Source organism: Melozone crissalis, unplaced genomic scaffold (genome assembly GCF_028551555.1).
Source record: "Melozone crissalis strain CALT ecotype California unplaced genomic scaffold, PUWL_Pcris_2 ptg000081l_1, whole genome shotgun sequence".
Classification (NCBI taxonomy): Eukaryota; Metazoa; Chordata; class Aves; order Passeriformes; family Passerellidae; genus Melozone; species Melozone crissalis.
The window spans coordinates 5,312,563-5,337,219 of record NW_026535858.1 but is presented as its reverse complement, the minus strand read 5'-3'; the positions used below and the strand labels follow the sequence as shown (position 1 = coordinate 5,337,219).

General features: G+C 45.9%; 1 protein-coding gene across 5 annotated transcripts in view; it reads left to right on the top strand.

The window, feature by feature from the left end:
• The window catches only part of SPTBN1 (spectrin beta, non-erythrocytic 1), a 115,977-nt gene that overhangs the window by 20,226 nt on the left and 71,094 nt on the right, over nucleotides 1–24,657 (top strand). For all 5 annotated transcript variants that reach the window (XM_054290575.1, XM_054290576.1, XM_054290578.1 and 2 more), the window contains exon 2: nucleotides 13,541–13,740. In XM_054290575.1, coding sequence (XP_054146550.1) covers nucleotides 13,593–13,740 — 148 coding nt within the window. In that variant the 5' untranslated portion in view covers nucleotides 13,541–13,592. The remainder of the gene's footprint in view (nucleotides 1–13,540; nucleotides 13,741–24,657) is intronic.

Below are 24,657 nucleotides of genomic sequence, written 5' to 3'. Positions count from 1 at the left end.
TGTGACTCAAGAAACCAGAGAGAAGGGGCAGTTGCTTTGTTGCTTTTTGAGGCAGATGTTGGCTTGATGGCCAGAACAGAACATGGTGAGAAATGGAGCTTTTCTCTGCTTTCCTCTACTTCTCTACTTGCAATTTCCTCATGGTGCTTTTTGCCATCTGAATTCCTTTCAGAAAGGGAAGGTGGACACACCCCACTGTGTGCTCTCTTCAATGTCTCCCACATTCAGTGTAAAGGCTGTAGTCATCTTGTATGAATCCATATAAACAGGAATAGCAAAACATTTTGAACCTTTTTTTTGAGCTAAAAGTACAATTGTGACTGCTAAGGTCGATTTCAGAGCTGTGGGAAAAACATAATCTCCATTGATTTGTTTCCAACCCTTTAAATTTATCAGATTAACTGTTTTTTGGGTGGGAACTGAGTGTCTAAATCTGTAACGAGGTCCTGACCTTTATAGGATCTGTGCTGTGTAAGCCAGGTTGTCGGGAAGGATGAAATCATTTTTCAGGAAGAATTTATCAGCAGCTGTGACATGTTGGAAAGGTGAAGGGCAATGTCAGGTTATCCAGCCAAACTGAGGTGTGTCTTGGGTGAGGAAGGAGAGAGCCTGGGTGCTCCTTGATGGGTGTTAGAGCAGAAATTCAGTGGTCCCACATGCTGGTTTGCAGAGATACAACCTTTTTTGGGGGATTTATCCTCCTTTGTAAATGCTTGGAAAAACAATTTCTGAGTGAAATGCACCTTGTTTTGCCATTTGTGCTGGTGGAAAGAAATCATTCCTGATGTAATTTGAAATGGCAAAACCATTACAGGTCAGTTATGAAAAATGCCAGTGATTTCCTTGTGTTTTCACTTTCATGGTGTTTGCTGTCAGCTGCAGAGCTTTGCACATTTCAAATATTTTGCAGAGTTAATTTAATGGACCAAGATTCAGAAATCTGGATGGGAACTGAGGTACTTTTGCAGGCAGCTTAAGCTGAGTGAGATCTGTGCTCTGGGCAAGCAGCAGTCCCCAAAAATGCTGAGCACATGTTGTTTGCCAGAAAATAGGAAAAAAGGTGAAGATTATCACGTATTTTGAATACTGAGAGACTTAATCATGGATTCTAACTGCTGGGGACTTGGCATGATGTGTGAGGTTTATTTTCCGGGCCATGAAGTAAGAATGAAATTGTCTGATTGCATTTGAAAGTTGCTGGGTAATGAAAACAACAGCCAAGATCGTATTTAAATATGAAATGAATATCAAGAGGCATTTATGGAACTCTGAGGAGAGATTGTTACTGAGAGGAGACAAGTGGAGATCAAAAGTTATTGGTTTTTGAACGAGGAATTCTGGAATATTCTTCCAGGATAGCACACATAGTTATCTTATTAAAAACTGCAAAAGCAAACAGGTGATAGAAACAATCTGTAAGATCCTGTCCAGTGGGGACAGCTCCATAAATCTTCAACATCTGTGCCCAATTACTGAGCTTCTCGGGGCTTTTTTTTTTCCTGTAGTGCACATTTCTCACTATGAACTAATAGTACATAATAATAAAGTGCTGGCTGTATGCCAGCACAAACAGGGCTTTGGCGAACTTTCCGGGTGTTTGTGGAGGTAGAAAAGCAATGCAGCTGTTGGGCTGGGGCTGTGCCAGCTGGGGATCCATTTCCCAGACAAGGAGCTCAGCTCAGAGTGAAACAAGAATCAGATATTTTACATATCACTGCCTCATGCAGGTTCTTCCTGGGTGCTGTGGCAGTGGGGTCTGTGGGCAGCTTGGGGCTGTGCACATGGAGTGATCACACAACTCCAGCGTGTTTCCTTCTGCTCCTCCTGTTCCAGGAGTTGGGTTGGAGCCCTTGTTGTGACAGTGCTTGGTACAATTCCCCTGGGAAGTCAATGCAAAGGACCATAAGGCTTTTGGACCCTTTTTGTTCCCCTTCCTGGGGTCCTGTGCAAGGCAGGCTGTGTTTAGGTGTGGCCAGAACTGTTTGGATCCAAGTGCCAATAACAACAGTTGGGTGCTCTGGAGGAGCCAAAGTCATTGGTGTGTTTATTTGCCTGTTTTACTTAGAGAATCCACAACTGTGAATAACATCTAAGCTCCTCTCCTGGCCCCAGGGAATTGAGGAGCCCTTTCCTAGCCCTGGCTCCTGGTAAAGGCCTTTGGATGGCTGTGTAGCCAAGGTCCAAGCTGGAGGGATCAGGGCTGGCCAGGGTTTGTGTCCTAGCTGGACTCACTGGGAGTAACATCTTGGGGATGGTGGACACGACAACACTCCAAGGATTAGCAAACTGACATGGAAAACCTGGAAAGAGTCATCACTCTATCATCTATAAAATGATAAATATCTCTTATCTCACATAAATCAGCACACGAGGATGTGCACTAAAATATTTATTAAGGCAAAAAAAAAGGACTCAACCATAGTGGAAACATCAAAGAACCAAAATACTGACCCGAGTTATTTAAGACATAGCTTTTTTTGGGTTTTTTCTTCCCATCTATCATCTTATTTCCCAGGGTTTTACATTCTGGCCCATGTGCTTTCTCCTCCCAGGATGCAAATTGTTTGCTCACAAATGTTCTGAATAACAAATTGACTTAATTTAGATGGCATTAAGGCTCTTTAACCCATCTCAAAGGGCAGGGATGCACTGAGGACCTACAGGCATGCATTTCAATGAAGGCAATAATGAGATAGATTTCTTTTTCTTGCCTGACTATTTTATCTATGCATCAGATGAAAGTTGGAGGGGAAAGGTTTCTGTTAGTCTTGTCGGGGAGTTGGCCAAAAAAAATGTGAAGAATGTAGAAAGGAATTAACAGCTGGTGTCCATTTAAAACTTCCATGTGGGCAAATGCAGGCAGACTGCTCAGTTTTACCTGTTGTGTTCCTCTGGTCAGTGCCCACTACCCCATGAAATGTTTCGTTTGGAGGAGACCAGTTTGGATGTGGTGCTCTTGCCAAGAAGTGGACGATGTGTGTTTTGTGTCCCCTGGGCAGGATGAGACGCATTTCCTACTCCTTGGGAAGCAGTGGCTCAAGCTGTGCTTGGTTACTTGAACCAGGAATCTTGTTGGCCTGATGGAATCATACCTTACACTATCCGACTTGTTGATTTACTCGTGTGACATGTGACATTTCCCTCTTCCTGGGGAGGGATCCTTTTCCAGACTGCTTTCAGCCATGTTTCTAGTTTAGCCTGGCTGAAGATGTGCATATGCAATGCTGCTGCTGCAGGCTGTGCTTATTTGCAGGACAATTCTTAACACCTCTGTGGTCAAGTGGGTGTTGAGTATCAAACCACTCCATTTCTCAATTCACTTTCCAACCAGCTCTAATCCAGACTGTGGGCATTCCCTCGCCCACAGTCAAGCACTGTCTTCATCACCCCAAAGCAAAAGTTGTCCCATTCTGTTGGTTATTCTGGGTTTATTTTCATTCAAGAGAGAACAGTTCGAATCCATATAGTCCTTATATCATATTCCAGTGTAAGAGCCAAGTTTTGCATGATCCAGCATCTGCAGGAGGTGCTTGTTCTGGAGCAGGCTTTGATGTGCCTCCTCTGGGACCACCACACTCTCCAAATCCGAGTTCTTTTCTAAATTCTTCTTTACCAGGCCAGCTCTTTGTCCAGGTTTCAGGAGCTGATGGAGCAGCTCTGGCTATAGCAGAGCTCTCTCTGCGAGGGAGGTCTCAGGAATCTCTGGTACCTGTGTGGGAGCAGGTGGATCATTGCTGTGGGTAATTAGTGCTGCCTTGTGTCTCCTCTTAATGAGAGTCTCTGCGTGTCTGGACTTGGCGCTGCTCCTTCCTGCTTTGGTGCTGGAGCTGCTGAAACCAGCTGTTGCTTCAGCCCTGCTGCCTTATGGAGGGTGTCAGCAAATCCTTCCCCATTCCTGCCCCCAGAATTTGGATTTTGTTGTTTGTTTGTTTGCTGATTGCAAATCTGCCGATGGCGTAGCAGGTTATTTACTCTAGGCTGGCCCTTTAAATTCCTTCCCTGCTCTGCCTGCCTGGCTGTGAAGTCTCGCTAATAAACAGAGTCCAGAACAAAGGCCTCCACAACAAAACATCCTTTTCTCCCTGGGCGTCTCCCTGGGTGCGGTTTCCCACCGCTGCTCTGCAGTTTGGGGGCAGAGCCAAAGCAGCTCAGTCTCTTTTTTCCTCCCTGGAAGTTGTCACCAGGCAGCCTCCCCCGGCCAGCAGCTCCGAGCAGGGAGGAGGTGCCTGTGCACAGCCTGTCCTCAATTTCTCCTCCTTGGCTGGGAATGATGGAGCCTTTCCCTGCCCTTACATAAAACACGGAGGAGGTTTGCTTAGGCGTAGATCAGGGTAGCTTGACATTACTCCCTGCTTTTGTGCCCTCCCTCAGGGACACTCCGGGATTGCCAAGCCGTGAGTGTGCTCAGCCTCCCACGGCTGCAGCTCGTTCTGCCCGTGCCTGGGCTCGGGCTCAGCACTGCGGCGTGACCCGGGCGGGCATCGCAGCCTCCTCCCTGCGCGAAGGAAACGGGAGCTCGCAGGGATGGCGGGAAGGGAGCTGGGCAGCTGCTCCGGCTCACTCCCACTCACCCACAGGTTGGATTGGGCTGGGACCTTTGGGAAGGGTGAGTGTGGAAGTGGAGAGGGAAAATAGAAGGGCAGGGGAGACAGCAGTTGGCTGGCTGGTGAGCCAGGGCTGTTTACTTGGCAGCCCTCCTCCTGTAAGGAGGTCAGAGCTATCGCATCTCAGGAGAGGACGGCAGAGCAGGAATGTGCTCCGGATGGAAGTGTGTCAGGGCCTGCAGGCAGCTCTGTACCAAGGGCGGGCTCAGGGGTGCCCTCCTTCCAAAAGTAATCCAGGGCCATCATTTCTGTGTGAGAAATCATTTCTCCCCTTGCTAGGAGTGCGAAGTGGGACAGAAACTCCAGTCCCAGAGCCTCCGGTCCCTTTCCCACCCCCCAAAACTTAGTTGTAGCTCTTAATTTGAATTAATACAACAGATGTAAACTGATATTGATAAACTGTGTGGCCACACAGAGGCAATCACAGCATTTCTTGAATGACCCAAGGATGTCTGAGTTGTCCATTTTTTCCTGAGGAAAGTTTTCTTGTGGGTTGCCAACTAAGGCGCTGTCTCCGTGATGCCCCCCAGCCGGGTGCCACCTGGCACTGCCAGTTTGCTGCCCAAGCAAACAGTGATGTCACTGAGGGCATTCAGGTTGCCTGGGACCTCCTGCCAAGCGAGGGTCATGGCCAGGGTCAAGATGTGAAGCTTTTCCTGCACTGACAGCAGTGCCCTCATCCAAAGCAGAGCCAAGTGTCTGGCAGGCCGGAGGCAGCGGCAGCGTCTCCGCTTTCAGCCCTTCCCTGACACACAGCAGGTTCCCAAAGCTCAGCTCTGTTTCTCATAAGCTGGGTCATGAGAGAGTGAGGACCAGAAAATGGGGATCTCCTTTCCGAGGGCACCTGGTTTTTATTGGAACTCTGCTCTGCGTGAGTGCATGAAAAATACTAAAAAAGACTTTTTTGTTTTGTTCTGCTGAAGAAAAAGGTAAATACCACTGTAGACAATTGCCCTCTATTTTCACATTCTTTTGGTGAAGGTCAGCCCACAGATAGTTTCCAGAACAGGGTGATACTAAATATTGTCCTTTAAATGCTCAGTGGCTGTGGAAGGAATTTTCTGGGTAATTTCTTTGGAAATGTGTTGATAAGTAGTGAAATACATCAGTTTTCCTTCCTGCCAGACAAGTTGTCCCTGGTGTCATCCACCAGTACATCCACAAGTACTTCTCAGAGCTGTTTGGAAAGTGGATCTTTGCCTTGCTCTGTGATCAGGGTGGCAAAGGGTGAAATGCAGAGGCTTCGTGAAACAAGGTGTGAAATGGCTGAGATGTGCTGAAGCTGAAGGGTGGATCAGAGTAAAGGTTATCTTCAGTGGGAGCCTACCTCAGAAAAGTCCTTCCTGTACTTCTAGGAGAGACTCAGCTGACCTGGAGCCTTTTTGGTTCCCCCTCCAGTTCATTTCCTCTTGTGGATTTCATTTGGGTTCAACCCAGAGCACCCTTTGTAGTGTATACAGACAGTATAATGTTAATCCTACTCACATTTTTAATCACTTTATATTAATTTACCACCATCAGAATGTTTTTGCTATTACTTTCTTTTATTTATCAAAAAGTTCAGGTAATTCTGCAGTCAAAATTTCCTGTCTAAGAATTCATAGTAAAATAAGAGCATGGGCTGTAAGAGCTGAAGGACTCTTGGCCTGCTGGCAGTCATATTCCCCAGAAAAAGGAGTGGCATGCCAGCTGCTGACCCCACAGATCAGAGCACACAGGTGCACCAGCACATATTGGCTGTCTTGTAAAGCCCTCACAACATTCAGGATGCTATTCCAGTCCTGAGCAGAACATAATCCCTGGTTTGCTGCTCATTTCTCACTTTTCAAAGTGACCAGCTGCGATTGCACCAGAACAAGCCTGCAAAGTCTGAAGAGCAGATTCAATTAAAACTCATGAACTCTGGAATTTTCTTCCATCCTCCCTTCGCCTAGGCTTTGGAAAAGGTGCCTTCTCAATTGCTTACCCTACTCAAAAATGCAGCTCTTTCTGAAAATGGGTGGGAAATCTAATAATTGGAATGTAGAAGTTATAAATAACGCAGGAATGGAGGTGGAGAGAGAAACTGCTGTACTGAGCTGGTCCCCCAGGTTTTTTCCAGCCAAGCCATATGCATGGTGGGACATTCCCACATATCCTAAAAATGTCAGGGTCTGTCTTTCACTGACACAGGAAAGACTAAGAGGATGATGAAAGTGTTTTTTAAAAGCAAAAGATCAAGAGCTGCATTAATTTAAATATATGGGAATTTCTTTATTGACTTAGAAGTAGAATACAGGATGGCAGGTTTAGAAAATACCCAGCTGAGGGTTCATAAGATTTTCTGGGTCCTGAGTTACATTTATTTTGGCTGTGTTGGATACAGAGGTGGTTTTTGAGTTGGAGTGAAGCTGTGTTTAATTGATGGATCTCACTGGAGCAGCCATGGACTATCTCATGATGTCCTTCTTGGAGCTGAACCAAGCTCTTACTGCTTTAATGCTACCTTGCCCAGCAGTGCTTGTTTAGGGAAAACCACAAACACATGCTGAAAGAGGTCGAGTACTCTGTGTTTTGCTTAAAAACTAAATAAGGAGTTCAGATCCTTGAGCATTCATTGAGCTGGGCCCAGTATGTGGAGTTTTATTCTCACAGCCCTTGTGGATGTTCCTGCTCTGTGTGTCACTCCAGGCCCTTCTGGATCCTGCTAGACTTTCCCTTTCAGTAGGGATGCAGGAATGCTACTCCCTAGGAGCTGCTCATGGCTGAGACAGAGCCTTCTCCTCAGCAGCCTGGCAAAATGTGTTTTACATTCTTTGTTCCACAGGGAAATACCCTGAGGCCTAGAGAATCTCACCCCCAACTCCTGTTTTGTGTCTGACCGTGGATGAAATCCATATGAAGCCTCCTTCTACCCTCTTGGTGTTTTAAGAAGGCTGTTCAAATAATGTTGGCACACCTTGGGTTGTATCCCCAGCTGGATGGAGCTACCTCAGGTTACAGAGGGCAAATTTGGACCACATATATCAATTAAATTATTCTGGAGTCTCCAGGATAAAATGTTGGAGTCCAGATCTTCTGGGTGATGTATGAAAAACTGGGTGAAACTTTATTGCTCCAAGTGCAGAGAATATCAGACCAGTAGGTTTTAATGGTCTGTGCTGGAACTGAAAATTTGAAATAGAGATTTGTGGTTTTAAATAACCTATTTTCAGCTATTTTGAGTTTCTCTGTGCCCTTGGTTGTTAAGAGTCCTTGTCCTGTGTGGGGCATGTGGTGCTGGGTGTGCCCTGCTCACCCCTGCTGGTAGTGAGGTTGAACTCCAGCGAGGCTGTGTCTGTTTTCAGGCAGCAGCACAAACACTTTTTGAAGCTGTTTCAGTGCTTATTTAATTATGTACCCATCTCCCAGCTAGAGCATGATATCCTGGGGAGCTCAGAAGGAAAACAAGAGCCTGGAATTCCCTCTTAACTGCCTGGTCTTTGGAGTGATGGGTTATCTGAGCTGTGGGAAGCAGACCTCCCTGGTGAAGGACAGGCTGCCTGATTTTAGTGACCTTCACATGCTTTTCCAGCCTGTATTGAGAATAAAGAGGCTTCAGTCTTGCCTTGTTTGTGCATTCCTGAAGTGCCCCACGGGCTGATTGTGGCATTTGGTAGCACAGCCTGTCCCCCCTTTGCTGTGACCTTTCAGGGTGCTTTGGGCTGTTGGGCTCCACGTCCTGGACATGGACAGCCAGAGGAGTCAGCACCACAAAGTGGTGAAGGGAAGCAAAGACAAAGACACAGAGCCCTCTTGGGCTGGAAAATGCAGAAACAGTATGGTTCTGTTTGTGGAAGGAAAGATGGGACTGGGAGAGGGGATATTGGAGGTCAAGGGAGTTACAGCCTTGCTGAGTTGCTGCCTTTATTATTTTGGGATTGGTTCAGCAGCTGAAACAAAAAGCCAGGACATAAGTGAGTGTGCTGCCCCTTCAGGACAGGGGAACTCCTGTCCCTGGAAATGTGCTGCAGTTCAGCATCACAGGGGCTGAGCAGGGAGACAGCCTGGAAACACCTCCTGGGGCTTCAGGCTGAGAAATGGCTGGAACTGGGACATGCATCACCCAGTCTTTCTAAGCTTTATGCTCAGAATTCAATTCCTCAGAATGGGGGTTCTGTACAACTCTTGAGTTTCTACACAGTGTTTTGTAAATTCTTGCAGAGCTTGACCTGTGGGGATGTTTGATGTGTATTTGTCATCAGCCTCGAGCCTCTCCAAGGTGCCCCTATTGACTCTGACCAGGCCACTTTCCCTGTGGGGAAGCTTAGGGTGAAAATCTGACCCTGTTGGGTGACAAGATGTGGGTGGACCCTGAGAGTTCAGAGGAACTTCCATCCTCCAGTTTAAATATTGGCTTAAAATGACATTTTAAAAATTATTAAATGTTGGTTGTGCTGTTGCTAGGAGGGAGCTGAATGTTACTCAGAATAAGTGCAAAGTTTGGTTACATATTATCTAAATTTCCCTCTTTTTAGTAATAATCATTGCACTAAAGTGAAGAGCTGGACTGGTGAGATGATCTGAGGCATCAGTGAGGGGGAATCACCAACTGGGAGGGAAAGTATCCTGCAAAGAGGGTGATGGAATTCTTTCTGTGCTCATCCAGCCTTGGTTTCAGAGGGCCACCAGAAAGGAGGCAGTGTGAAATTTTGGTTTCTTGGAGGTACATATCTGATCTGTGGGGTCAGGACACCATTCTCTTTGTCACAGTAGTTGTGTTCCTGCTTGTCACCAGACCCATGTGCTCTGGTGACCTGGAGATGGGAGTGTCTGTGTCCCCTTTTCAATCCTGTCACACCATCAGTGGGAGTTAGAGATGAATTTACAATTTGTCTTTAATGCCAGGAAAGCTGCAATAGGTTGGACTATGTGTTAGCCAGGGAACAGTATTTACATAAACCATGAGACCATTTGGGGATTGCTGTTCAAACTATATTTTTTCAATCACAGCACCATAAAAACCTCTTGACAATCCTTAGTTAGAGTAACATGAATCTAACTACAGCTTAGCATGTTTCCTGGAAGAATAGTAACTCTTGAAAAAACAATGTTTGCTTTAAAGATAAATGTAACTATTAGGAAGTAATTCCAGATGTGTGGTTATGGCAAAATTTCAGGGATCATAGTCATAGCTGTTTAGTGAATTACATGATTGCATTTAAGAGTAGCCAATGAATTTTTTTTAAATTAATTCATTCTTCAGATGGGCTGAATAAAACTGTTTGTTTTCTATTATCTAAGAAACAAACAGAGCAAAATCTGGTCTATTTATGAAAGTAAACACAAAAGATCTGACCCCTGGATGTGGCCTTTGAAAACTGTCTGAGAAAATGCTCTTCCTGGTAGCTGATTTTTTTTCTTCAAGCCATTTCTTCTTTTTGAAGACAATGCCAACCACCCCCCTCCCTCCCGCCCTCAGATTATGCAATAGGTTTTAAGGAATGCTTTGAAATGAAATGGTTTGATCTCTTTTGTCTCATGAGGTCGTTTAGCATGGTACCCATGGCAGAAGGCAACAGAGTTCTCTTTTATCAATGAGGAAGAGGTTTGGGAATCTACAGATTTTTCTGTAAATTGTTCAGATCCAGACCCATCGTGGTGGGCCTGCAGATTCAGGGCCTGGAGCAGTTCCATGCTGTTTATTAGTTCACCCCTGTGCCTGTTTATCCCTGGAATTGCCTGCTAACATCTCCAAGCCAGGTACAGCAGCCCTGGCAGATGAGTTTAAGAGGGAGTGGATTAAGTGAGAAACCCCAGTGCCTGCTTTCTCTGGCTCTAAGTGCTAGAAGTCATCCTGGAGTGAGGCTGAATTGTGAGCAGTAAAGGAGCTGTGCCCTGCCATTTCTGCAATGCCTTGTTCAGTGTGTTTGCCCAGTCCTGAGAGGGGCTGGCTTGCAGGATGCTGCTTGGGATGTCAGCAGCTGAAATTCTGGCTTTCTGCAGAAAATGTCATTCCTTTATTAGAGAGGTATCTCAGCTTAAAGCCAGACCAGGATATTTAAGTGACAAAGGTTGTTCCTGCTGGAGATCGAGCTTCCCTCGGTCCCTGTGCTCCGTGGTGATCTCTCTGTGGGTGTTGGTGGGTGCCTCATGCAGAGGCTTAAACCAAATCTGTAAATATACCTGTGTTACATGTCTGTGTGTGCTGCACACACACACAGAGGGTTTTCAGCGTGGTCCTTCAATGGCAGGGCTGATTTCACAGGTGGATTACATTCAAGGTCATTAACAGTGAACTCGGCTGCATTAAGGGCTCCAGGAAAATTCCAAACCGTTTTCTGTTGCTCCTTGGGCACTTGCTGGTGTTGTTCATGTCAGATCAGGACGCCCTCAAAGCAGACACAAGATGTGCTGCTGTAGCTCATCCCAGCTGCAGGAGCTCCATCCCTGCAGTCAGGAGCCTGCAGGTCTCTGCCAGGACTCGTGTTTATCTTCCCTCCCTGTTCCCAGAGGCACCAGTGGGTTGTGCTGGATCAGAGCTGCAGCAGGACTCAAGGAAAGCTGTTTTCCAGCAGAGGCTGAGGGCGGTGGCTGCACTCTCTGGAGCTGGGTCTGTCTCTGGAATCAGGATTCCGTTGTGTTCTCCTCACCTTGCTTTGCTGCAAGGTGCTTGTTTTTATCCCTGCAGCGTTTTCCTGCTCCGCTGTCCCTGTGGTGGGGAGCTGCATCCCAGAAAAGGGAGCCTGACGTCAGGGAGCGAGGAGCTGCTTTTATGAGAATCAGAACAAGGATGGAGGTTTTCTGGCCCTATAGGTGTGGGATAACAGGCCATTTCATGCTCAATTTAGCTTTATCTGGGATAGATTTTGCTTGTGAGATGCTCCGGATGGGAGAAGTGATAAAGCACAAATTGGAGTTGAATTTATTCTGGATCAAGTTGTGTGTGTTTCTAAACAGCAGTGACACAGAAATAAATTAAATCCTGTGGCTTGTTCCATCTATATTAAATTATATGTCACTCCATCCTGATTTTGAGTTCACTGATTTTTATGGTTGGAGCTGCAGCTTTTCCAACGCTACATCTTCTCTTCCTTGAGCACTGGTGAATATAGAAAAGATGGAAAATTATGCTGTCAACCAGCCTGTTCCCACTCGTTGTTTATATCCTGGCTGCTCCGTGGATTTAATTGGAATTAACCCTGATTGCAGCCTGTGCAGAGGGATCAATGGGAGGTTTTTGTCTAGGCCTGATGCTCTGTGAGGATCAGCTGGTGAGTGCTGTGCAGAAACGCGGCGAGTGGGATTTAATCCTTCCCCCGTCTTTGCTCCACGCTTTTGTTCGTTCCTAGGGCAGGATCCGGCCGGAGCGGCTCATCCATGCCCGGCTCCTGCGGGATGCGCCGCGGGAGCATCGTCCCCACGACCTTCCCCAGGGCCAGTTCTCCTCCAGAGCTTTCCCTCGCTCTCTTGGCAGCTTCCCATGGCTGAAGCGATTCCTTTTTACCTTTCCTGAAGGTTGAGCACTCGCGCTCAGCCTTCGCTAACAGCTCCTTATGTAACAGCCGCCCCAGCGCGGCTCCGCTCCCGCTCCTACGCCAGACACGGGATTTCTCCGCGCGGTAGCACGGGCCGGATCCGCCGTGGGCTGGGGCCGAGGGCCGGCTCTCGTGTCCCGGGCCCGGACGGGGAATAAACGCCGCGGGTGAAGCAGGGCAGCCCCGCCGCCTGTCGCTAGCGAGCTGGATTGATGTCGCGACATGCGGGTGCCGGGAGCGGCCGGGCCGGCAGGTGGCGCCAGCGCGGCGGGCGGGGAGGGCCTGAGGGGCAGCGCCGACCCCGCCGTGAGGGCGGGCTCGGCCTCACCCTCAGGGGCGGCCCCGGCCCCGCCCTGCGCTCCGGGCTGCTGTGGGGCTGGTCTTTTTTCTTTTTCTTTTTTCTTATTTTAAATGTTATTTTAAAATAAGAAAGTGAGATAAAAGAGAGGAAAGACAAGAGACGCCCCGGTGGGGGCGTTGTGAGGGGAGCGCGCGGCCCCGCCCAGGTAAAAGGGCGGCCCCCCTGGCTCCCCCTTGCCCCTGTATTTAACTGCATTTCTGGTAATAATTGCGTTTTGCAAAGGTGAACTGTGTGTTTCTGTGCTCCTCAAGGTCTCACTGAGCACTGAAGGGTGAAGGGGATCCTCAGCACTGTTCCTGCTGGGCTCCCAGCTGTGTATAACCTCCCTCCTCCTCCTCCAGAGGTATCTGCCTCTCTTCTATCTAGCACTCATAAATACATGGAAATCCTAGTCAGAAAACAGAATAAATATGCAAACAGCACCCTGAAAGAGGAGAACTTCACCCCAAGGGTTGCGTTGGTGGGTGCCATGTTGTTCCTGTGGAGAGTTCAAAGTAATGCATCATTTAGTTGGTTTTATCTGGATTAGTTCATAAATAAATTGCCAGGACCAGTCACAAAGTCAGTATTTGCATATGGAGACAGAAATATTAGCACATGTTAAAAGGCTTTTGCTTGTCAAATGCTTATGTAGCTTTTTCAGAATCTGTATTTTTTTTTCCCCATCAGTTATTTGCACCATTTTGTAAAGGTATGGAGGTCATCTTTGTGCTTGAGGCCAAGTTATTCACAGTTCCATATGCTTTAACCAACACTCACAGATCTCTAAAGCCAATGGTCTGCTTTTGAAAATGACAGTTGTGGGGGTGTTTTGCTGCACTATTCCATCCATGTTCTGCTTTGTGGAGCTGAACATGACAATCCTGGATGTGTGTATGCAGCAAAGCTTCTGTGCTTTGGTAAAGCTCTTAATTTTTTTGAGAATATTTGTTCTCTGAAAGAGTGTTCGGTATTTACTGTTCTTGATCTTGTCTTCAAGTAAAAGTCGCTGATTTTTGAAACCAAGACTCCTGAGCTTGACCTTTACAATTTTCTTCCAGTATATGAGCACCCTCTAAATGCTTATATTTCTTTGACAGAGGGTTTTAGGAAGAATCTGATGGTGAGGAGAGGCTAAGGAGAAGACTCAGGATGACGACGACGGTAGCGACAGATTACGACAACATTGAGATCCAACAGCAGTACAGCGACGTCAACAACCGCTGGGATGTGGATGACTGGGACAATGAGAACAGCTCTGCTCGGCTGTTTGAGCGCTCCCGCATCAAGGCCCTGGCTGGTAAGCACTGACTGGGGGTTTAGGAAAATAAAAAGATGGGTAACAAAGCTCTCCTTCAAAATACCTCCATCTGGAAATGTGCAAAACAGCTCACTAGTCCTGGAAAGAGGAATGTGGTAGGTGGAGGTAGTTGTCATGCAGTAATGAATGATGGGGCTATGCATTCTTTGTGAAATGCTTGCTGTCTTCTGCTGAATTCCACTGTCATCAGCAGAGAAATGAAACTGGATTGGATCTTTTCTCATTTGCAACAAGATTGCATTTGATTATTGCGTATTAAAGGCTATACATTAACTGCACTTGTTTATAGAGCAAAGAGATTATGTCATGTCCTCTCAGCTCTGAGTCACTGCCCTGCAAAGCAATTTTTATGCATTCTGTAAATGATTTCCTGACTTTTATGGTAGCATGCCCACATTTCTGACCTCTGAACAAAATGTCTTGGCAGTGTGGGACAGGCACAGAAAACAGCTCAAAACTATGCTGAGCATTCTGCTGGTGAAATCTGAGCTCCAGGAATGGTTTTAAACCTGACACTTCATAAGGTGTTGAGAGAGGTTTATTAAATCAGCTGCACTGAGACAAAGGTATCACCTGTTCCATTTGTGATTCCAATAGGGCTGGGGCTGGAGTGCAGCGTGCCCTTTCTGCTCTCCTCTCTGGCCATGGAGGTGCATCAGATGCCAAACACCTTTACGTGTCAGGCACAGGCCAGGATCAGGTGTGAAGCTCAGCAACAGGGAAATGGAGTAGTTCATGCAGGTGGGCAGAGAGCAGATCACATAACTCTTCCTGGGGATTGTAATGCTATTGACTTAATGGAACTGCTCCCAGGGAGGGGACGTGTGTTAAATTTTGCTGCTTTTAATTACAGCAGTTCCCGTCACAGTGTGCGTTGGGAATGATAGGGGAAATGCCTTCCTTGGGCAGGGCTGTGCTGAGTGGGGTCAGAAGGAGCTTGCTGGTACCTGTGGTGAGAGAAAAAATGAATCTCAGCTTGGGTTGCTTTATTTTAATAGTTTACTCTTGTTTGAGGAAGAAACTGTGTTTTACTCCTGCCACGTGAGTGGTTGTAGGTTGTATCCTGTTCCTTGGGTGGGAAATGCTTTTAGTACAAAGCTCATGAGCCGTGTTTGGGTCCCAGATCTCACCTTACTGCAGCTGCTTGTTCCACTTACTTTTATAGCAAGCAGAGCTCCCCACCTGAGTAATGAATAATAAACATGAAACTCTCATTTCAAGGAGAAGTAATGTAAGGAAAGTACTTGAATTATTTAGCTAGCCTAAAACACATACCCATGGCAAAGCAAATAATTTTGCTGAAGATTCAATTCAGATATTTAAACAATTTCCCCCATACTATGGTGTATTTATTTTTCTTCTGAATAAGCATTACTCATGGTTATTTTAATTTGATACATTTCCATACCTGTAATTCTCTGTGGTTGGTGCTGAGAATGCTGTGTGCTGCCAAAACTTGGCTTAGCATCCTGCATTGCTGCAGCACTGCTTGAAAGCTTAATCATGGTGCAGGGAGAGAGGAGTGAGGAGAGGTTTGTATTTCAAATCCAAGGTTATGGTTAAATGCTGAGCTATGCTACTCCTGGCACTGTTCAACATCTGTTTTCAGATATGCTGTCTGGTGGGTAATGCCCCCTTGCATCTCCCCAGAAAGGCACTGGCAGGTCTTTACCAGCTGCAGCCTGGAGATGGGCTGGCAATAATCTCTGCCATTGTCCTCTCTCAGTGGGGACAGGCCCTTTCTGGAAAGGTGCTCTCTGACTCAGCTGCTGTCACAGGACTGGGCACAGGGACCACGGGTGAAAGCCTGGTGCACACACAGTCAGCTGGGGGGTGTCACGAGGTGTTTCTGGGCTCTGCAGCCCCTGTGTTTGAGTGGCTGCCACCATCACTTTCCTCTGCATGACCCTCAGTGCTCTCTGAAGCAGCTGTGTGCCACCTTTGGGGTCTGGATTCCCTCAACAACACTGCAGCTTGACTTGGGTGAGCGCTGGCTCTTTGTGGGCATGAGCACCTCCCCACATCTCCAGGACTGGGCATCCTTCTGACAATAACATTTCTGTCTGCAGAGGTCATGGGTGGGCTGTGTCTCAAGAGTGCCTGTGGCTGTCCCCTTGCAGTGTGTCAGTGACAAGATATAACAAAAGACTATCAACATCTTGCAGTCTGTGAAACGCTCATGCATCATCATCATCATCCCCTTGTCCTAATAGGAAAGGTTTCAAATGAACACACCAGGCACTGGTTCCTTGAATTTCATCACCAAGATGCAAGTTGCTGTATTCCAAAGCAGAGCAGCTGTGGGCATGTTACAGTGGCTGACTAATGGCTCTGTGTTCTCTGCAGGTGCAGGCATCTTCTTTCCACACTCTTCCGCAAGCTGTGAAGTGCCTCTTTGGCGGGGCTTCCATCTCATGTTCATTCTGCTTCACTGTAATTGAAGTGAAACTTACTTCCTTTGAGGTGAAGCAAGGCAAAGAGTGAGGAAATAAGAAGTGAGGTTTGTAGCCAGTGTCTGATACTCCACTGTAGGAAGAATCCTGATGGCCCCACATTCCATCGGGATGTTGAAATATTTAAACAACAGAGGCAGGAGGTGGTGGTCAGAATAATCTGTAATTGGAACAATGTCCTGAAGGAAAGCTCAGGTAAAGCAAGTATGATATAATAATAGGAGAAAACCAGTGTTGTTAGTACAGCATCTGATAATCAAAGTGTTATTAAAGCAGTCTGTGTACCATGAAAACCAGAATGCAAAGGGTTCTTTTGGTTTAAAACCAAGAAATCATCTGGGAACTCAACTTTCAATCAGAATCCAGATTTGGAGGGATATGCAACCAGATTGGTTGCCATTCATGTTGAGGTAATTCACTCTGCAACTGATATGAGAAGAAGGTAACTGATCCCTTCTTCACCAAGTAAGGTATCCCACTGTAGGAAATCATCTTTCACCTGTCCTTGTTCTCTGTGGTTCTTTGGAAGGTCTTGCTGGAAGACCAGGTAATTCTACCTGCTCTGTAGGAGCCAAAAAGATATCGTGTTTGTGCAAGATTCCTCATTCACAAATCCTCAAGGGTTGGATTTCGTCTGTCTAGGACCATTAGCTAACAGGATTTGTTGTGCAGCTCCTTGGTGCACAAAGCTCTTGCAAAAATCTCAAGAAACAGTTCAGTTGTTGAGCAGAATTTTTCCCACTCAGCCTTTGAGCTGTGAGGTTCAGGTGTGCCATGCTTGCCAGCTCAGGTGCTGTTTTCAGTAGTGTGAGAGTTGTCACCTCCAGAACTTTCCATTCCTTCAGTTAGCTAATTCAATATTAAACTTGGCTACAGTTACTCGCTTTTCTGCTCATTTATATTTTGCCCTTTTATCCTCCGGGTTCATCCAAGTGACCAGAAGGTCTGTGACTCAGCTCTCTGGCCCATGAATTAAAGCCAATATCAAAGTTTATGAAATGAGAGGATTTTCCTAGTCCTAGTGTGGGCAGGAGTGTGTTCCTTTTCCAGCCTCACCCGTGTGGCCGTGTGTAGGTTGGGGCACTCACTGGTGTTGCACGACGTGGTGTTCATGAGCCTGACAGGGCAAGCCAGGAGGCTGCGTTTGTTGTGCAGCTTTCCTTAGTTGCCCAAAATAGGCTCCTCATTCATGCCACTCCCTTAAATTCTCCCAGCAGCAAGAGGGGGAAAAAAGCATTGATTTTGTTCCTGAAGTTACACTATTGAATTTTTTTTTCTTTCTAATATAATGCAACAGCCATTTCATAAGGTTAAAAAAAATTAGAGAAAACTTCTAGTGGGAAAGTTCTGGGTACCTTATGTGGGGCTAATTAGCCCCTTGTGGCCCTGATATTTGAGCCATTCCCCTCACAGCTGCAGTGCAAAAAGTCAGCAGTACAACCCCACAAAGAAGTGAAAAGGAAGATTCTGCTTCTAGTACTAACTAGGTATCACACACCTGCCTGGCCCTGCTGTCGAGCATCTCTCTCACAGCAAAATTTCTGTTTCACTCTGAGCATACAGAATGAATTTCAGGTCTCAAACCAATAAAAAAGGGCAAAGTACAATGACTTAGAGCTCAAGAGAACAAACGTTGGATTTGTTCTTGGCTTTGAAAGAGCACACTGAGAATAAGCTCTTGCAGGGCGTTTCCTCAGTATTCTGTCCCTGAGCTGTCCAGAACTTAAAAATCAGTCACTAATTTTAATAGCAGCAAGTGATAAGAAAGGAGAGCTCAGCATTATAGTGATGCTTGTAAATCAACTTGAGAGGGCATGTGAAGGATTCACTTGAGACTAAACAGAAATAAAAGAGCAGTGAAATCTGCTCTGCACGGGTGTGGCAGAGCTCGTTGTCAGCCCGTGGGTTTGTTTGGAGCCACAGGCCTAACGCAGGCATACCCAGCTGAGCATGAAAGGGCTTATTTTGAAAAATCTTGTTTTGCTCAGATAAAAGTTGATGGAATTATTTCAACAAAAGCTTTTCCAAATGTTGACCTCACCCTATGCTTTCCTTCTGGATTTTGCTTCTGGAACAATTTCTTCTGTCGTTTCTACCCCTTTCAGAATGCGCAGTTGTTAGAAGCAGCAGTGTCGTTTGGTGTGCTGTGTGTCGTGCAGGCACAAAGGGAAGGAGCAGGGCAGCAGAGAGGCTGCTGTACTGCCACATGTCACCTGTGGTGCTGGCTGGGACTCCTGATGCACACTGTGCTCTTATCAGAGAGCAAGGAAAAGCTCAGCCCATCTGCCACTGTGCATTAATGTGCTGTCTTTTAAAGTTCCCTCGGAGAGCTGCTTCTAAAGCAGATAGCAAAAACCAGATAATAAATAATACTTTGTTCTTAGTGGGTTTATTTTTAAAGATTATCAGCAGACTGATCCAAAAAGAAGAGCCAGTATCTCTGTGAAATATAAAATAACCCACAAGTAGAAGCAAACAATGTATTCAGTGATAGAAAATGTAGCTCAGTACCCAGGTCATTTGTATCTTGCTGCTGTTACAAGGTGCTCTTTGGTTTCAGTTGGGCATGGCTGGGGGGCTCTCCCTCTCTCTCTTTAGTATCAAAGTCATGTTGCAAACTACAAGGTGTAAGTCAGGTTCTTGGTAGTTTGATTAGATCCCTGGCCTTGTGCAGCCTCCTGAGTAGAGAGCCAAGCTGCTGAGAAGTCCTGCTGAATGTACCTTAGGAATTGTCTGGAACTGCATGTGCCTGTCTGCTCCATGGACAGGATTTATGAGTACTTAGTAACAGAGTGGTGCATGACAGTGGTTGCATCCTGGTGAATGACTGTAATCTGGCATGCATTGTTCAGGCAGGATGAGCTGGGGCTGGAAAAAGACGATTATTGATTCTTTGGGGATGGAGCAGGATAGGAGCAGCTCTGGCAGCCCCAGTGTGGAAAGTCTGAGCGCTGCCGTCATTTTACGTCTCCACTGAAATCCTTTCAGCACTCAGCACTGCTGAGTTGGACACATATACAGGAGAGCCCAGCATCTTGCCAGCATGAGCCTGTGTTGATTGATCCCTGGGTCCTGGAATTCCTGTTCATTAAGCTCCTGGGCTGGAATACAGGTCCATATCTGCTTCTCATAGTTCCTTGAGGAGAGCTCCAGGCATCAGTCAGTCCTTATGCACAGAGGACTCTGTACCTGGACAGCAATGCAGTAATTTAACAAAATAAGGTACAAGAGAATTCTGTGCTCTAGTTAAGCCTAAATATAAAAAGCCATCTGTACCCAGAGAAAGCTGATGCATGTGTGCTGACTCTGTGTGCATAGGTGTGTTTGCCTTTGGGATATTACCCGTGAGCTGTGCATGGAGATAATCCTGCAGCACGTCAGCCTGCATGGCCATACCCAGACATTTCAATGCCATGGCACTGCCCTGACTTCCAGAGGGAGCTTCCTTAGGTGGGAGCTGTGCCTTCACTCCCAGAGCAGCACAGCACACTGCTCTCCTGTCTACTCCAGTTTTCCTCATCCATTCATCCCCATGGCATCAGAGAAGAGTAAGAGCACCAAGGGACGTGTTTTTGGCTGCCCAAAACACTGAGCTGAGTGGGAGGCAGTGTTCAGCATCAGCAGGGCAGGAGTTGTGAAGGGGAGTAAAGAGCTCTGGCTGCAGCAGCTGCTCTGGGAAAGGAGAAATGCTCCCTGGGAGACCCCTCTGTGCAGTCAGTGAGAGCTGAGCCAGGCACTCTTAAGCCTGGGATAATATGCTGAAGTTGACAATTTACAGGAGACCTCCCAGCCAGATTGTTACCTGGTATTAACTGGGTTCTCCCCTGGTTTCTCTGAGGCCATGCTGTCTTACACCAGCTGGGAACCTGACCAGAGATGGCCCTTCATGGGAAACCTGAAGACTGAGAAGGCTGCTAATGTTCTTTGCTGTTGGAGTCAATGTTTTAGGGATATTTAATACAGAGAAACCATGAGACCCTTCACTGTAATAATGAGGTTGTTTTTAGATAATTTGCTAAATAATCTTAATGGAAAGGATTTCTTCTGTGTAGAAACTACATGCCAATATTGGAAATATATCTATTTTTTAAGGTTATGACTTCTCTCAGGGGTGAGCTTAGCTGTGGATGAATTTCAAAACCTAGTCATGAGTCTGTAATTCAAAAGAAGTCTTTCCACAAAAAATGCGTATGCAGAAGAGAATGTTCTCATCTCATGTCTTTAGCATCTAACTAGCAATGTTTCAGTATTTATGTTATTTATTCAGCCAAATCTACAGTGTGCCTTGCATTTTTTCCTTCTATTTGTTGCTGGGATACTGCCTGAAAGCACTCCCTGAAGTATAAATAATGTCTAACAGAGCACACTGCAAAGTGAAATTCGTGCAGGATTCAAACATGTTTACTAACTTCTGTTAACCTTGGAGCTCTTCTAATGGGGAAAGATTAGTGATGAAATCATTCCCTGGGATCAGAGCTTTGATTCTTATCTTGAGGTAATATCCTGGAGAGATATAAACCCAGATTGCCTGGAGACGAATTTCCTTGATGGGGAAGAGGCAAAAAGAACAGGAATGGGGATGAGAACCAGCCATGTAGAGAGGGTGATGAAAATCCACTTGGAAGTTCCACTTCTTTAGTTTCCAGCATTCTCCCTGACAGTTCCCAGCTTTTTTAGTGAGCAAGGCAATCACTACTAATTTTTTGTCAACCACTTTGTATGTGTATGTTGTGTGAGGATTTTTTCAAGTTTTTCTTCCTTTATTAAGCCTTGAAGGCAGAGAGGTGTCGAGTGACAGTGTTTGCACATCCCTTTGTACAATGTATTATTTTTTTCAATACATCATATAAAAATGAAGTTGGTTGCTCTGAATAATAACTTCATGAGCTGGACACAGTTAATACTTGTCAACTGATCACTGTGCTTTTTTGTGGAAAGTGGCAATATCCAGATAGGAACGTACTCTGGCTTGTGGAGATTTTTAAAGATCACAGTATTCTGCTGCTTGTTTCCACCCAATTTCCATTTTGCTCAAGAGTAGCAAGACATTGAATTGTCATGCCTGAGCGATTATGGTGTAGCAACAGTGTGTCTGTGTTCGTGGTGAGACTGAAAAGAAAAAGAAAGAGAAACAAAATGGTGCAAAAGGGAGAAAAAGGGTTGTGGGCATTTCTGTGTCTCTCTCCCATGCATATAAACATAGGTGCAATTCAGGTGGAAAACAAAGGAGAGAGAGGCAATGACAATAATGCCAGCTTCTGAAAAAGCAAATCAAAACCCATCAAAAAGAATTTTCTGCTTGAAAATGAACAAGTGTTTTCATGACAAAATTTCCCAGCCAGTAGTGTGTTAAGTTGTACCTGTGCAGTGTGCTTTGTTTGAACAGGCTTTGTAAGGGCTGTCCATCTATGTCAGGGAGCAAGCCAAGTGCATTCCATGGGCAGCAAATAGAACCTGGGAATGTAGTTACGGCTTTTCAGGGTGACTTCCCTGTGTTGGTGAGTTCATGGAGTATGGGAAGCAGTACAGGCTGGAATGCAAACCCACAGAAACAGAAATTTCTTCTGAAATGTTCTGCAAGTGCCTCCTGTAGCTCTTCCCTGCTGTCCTTCCTGGCAGGTGTTTGACTCCTGCAGTTAGCAAGGACATGCTGTTACAAAAGTCATGTCAACTTCCCTGTTAATCTGGGACTTGTGTAAACTGAAACCTGAAACCAGGTGGAACTGACCCAGTTTCAGTAATAAATTGATATTCTGGCCTGGTTTGTGAGAAAATTCCCAAAGGTTTTGGTCTCAGATGTCACAACCTAGAGATTCACCTGGAGCCCAAAGCTGGTTTGTGCCTGGGACTCAGAGCTGAGCCGCTGGAAGGCCAGTCCAGACATGGCAAAAGGAAGGGATGTAAACAGACCCTTCTGTGATAAAAATCCTTGTCTCCTACTTTTTCATGGGCCTCTTTTCCTTGCCTCTGCATTGCACTGGCTCTCCAAAGCCATGTGAGTCACAGAGAATGTATCTGGAAGGGACTGGGAGGAACCATTGACAGGGTATTGGCACTGTCCTAAAATCTCCTTTAAACAGAAACATTGAGATACTTTCTGCAGTGGAAATATTACTGAAGAGAGCTCTTGGTTTGCTTGTGTTCATTTCAGCAGCATGTGAGAGAGTTACCCAGTGTTGCAGGACACGGCAGGTTACAAACTGAAGGCTTCTGTTCCCTCCAATACCTGCAGCAGAGATAATGAGTTTGGCAGCTCATTTCTGCTTGGTGTGTGGGCTGCTGCTCCCTGCTTCCAGCATCTCAGATAAAAACTGGAGGGAAACCAGCTAACTCTTCAGGATTCATGTTATGCAAATTGTCAAATAGGGTAAAAATAACTATTTCCTATTATGTTCTAGAACAATCCCCAGCAAAACCTCTCTCTCTTTGCTCCAATATATAAAGAAAGGTTTTGTTTTTACTGTGAGGATGGAGGCAAGGGTGATAATGAGTTTTGAGTTCCTAATTGTAGCACTTAGGGGATGTGTAGGAACTTTACCCACCTTCAGGAGAGGAGCAAAACGTTACGTGATTTCTCTGGCATTTTAGTTTAATAAATCATCCTTTTTATCTTGGAGGTTTTTTCTTTTTTTTCTTTTTTTTTTCCCTAGTTAGCCACCAACTAGAGAATTTACAAGAGCAAGAAAAAGTAAAGAGAAAAGACAAGGGTGATGATTAACCAGACTCATAATTATTGTAAGCTCTGGCTTAGAAACATTGATAATTAGGAATTTGGAAGGCACTTTTGCTGGATCTAACACTAGTTTCTTCCTTAAAAACCCCAGTTTTTTCTCCTTTGTGTCAGAACCTGTTCGCTTCAGCAGCATTTTTCAGAACCATGTAAAGACAGAGCCCAGGAGAGACCCCTTTGTGTTCTGGGGTAAGCAGCTGTTTCTACATGTTGCTTCTACATTCATAATATTATTGTAATCAACCTCTTGTTCTCCTTGAGGCTTTGCAAAGCTCTGATCATGTCAGCTAGGACACTCTGCATTATGGCTAAGTGGATAATCACTTGTGCTTTATTCACTCTGAACAAGTACACAAGCCATCGTCACCTGGCAGGTGCTGTGAGACTGGGACAATTCAAACTGTGCCAGCAAAAGTTACTGCACAGTTATGGGCAAAACATTGAGAACAAAATATAGAGAACAAAAAAACCAAAAACAAACCCCAAAACCCAGCACACTCCTCCCTCCTCAGCATGCTAAGATTAATATATGATCTGGTCCTTCTTTTTCTCCTTCTCTTTTTCTCCACTACTGTAATCACTAATGAATTACACCATGGACAATTTCCAGCTGTGTTGATGTGATAAGTTGCACTTGGCCCAGCACTCCAAAGCTATCTATGGCTTTAAAGCATTCAATCCCCTCCATAACATATTATCTAATTAGTGTTGTCAAGGGCTTAGTCAATTAAAGATAAACAGGGAAAATGAGTAGAACTGGGGTGTCACAAAGGGCTTTGTGCATGCAGAGCCTTGTGATCGATCCCTGCATCATGGCCACACGGCAGCAGACAAGGGCTCAGGTTCACTCATTTGCAGGCAGCAGCAGCCCGGTGGATTAGGCTTGGTGTGACTCACACCGATGGGGAGCTGGCAGGGTGCCCGTTTGGAAGCAGCCTTGCTACATACGGTGTAGCATTTCACAAACACAGACACGTCCCCATTTTGCTTTGCTCTTTCCACTGAATTCCCACCAACCTGTGCAGCAGAGCCTTTAAGATGAACGGCGGTACCCAGCAGAGCAGCAGGGAGGCCCTGGCAGCTGAGCCTGGCACCAGGGCCAGCCCCAGGAGCTGAACCGTCAGCAGCAAAGTCTGTCACATCTGCTGCTGGGGGGCACATTGTTCTGCCCAAATGCCAACCTGGATAGCAGCTCAAATGAGGTCAGATACTCACAGCAAGTGCTGCTGACAACACATCAGGTGTCTGTTTATCAAACCTTGAACAAAATAAGCTCAGTTCAAGCACAGGTTCTCCCCTTTTCTTTTAGCTATCCCCCTATTCGCCGTATAGTCTCCATTGCTCCATAGGTGCTGCAATTCCTTCCCTTTAAGGTAGTGTTTAGTGCAAAGGGCAGGCCAGAATTGGGAGGGACAGAGAGGGGACAGGGATAAAAAAATATATTAAACCCCAAATTTTGTTCAGTATCTCCTGAACTTGCCAGCTTCAGTGGTCCCACAGGGGAAAAGCTGAAATGTAAATGTGTGTGTGTGGTGTTAATGCTTCGTGATGGGGTGGGTAAGGCCAGTCTGTGTTTTATATGGGCCTAAGCTAAATAAATAGTTTTAGGTTTTAGTATTTTTCTTTTGTAATAGTTTACTTCTTAATATTTTTAATAATGACCACGTGCATTAGTGCATTGCCTGCCAAAGGTTTTGGGAAAGCTTTCAGCTG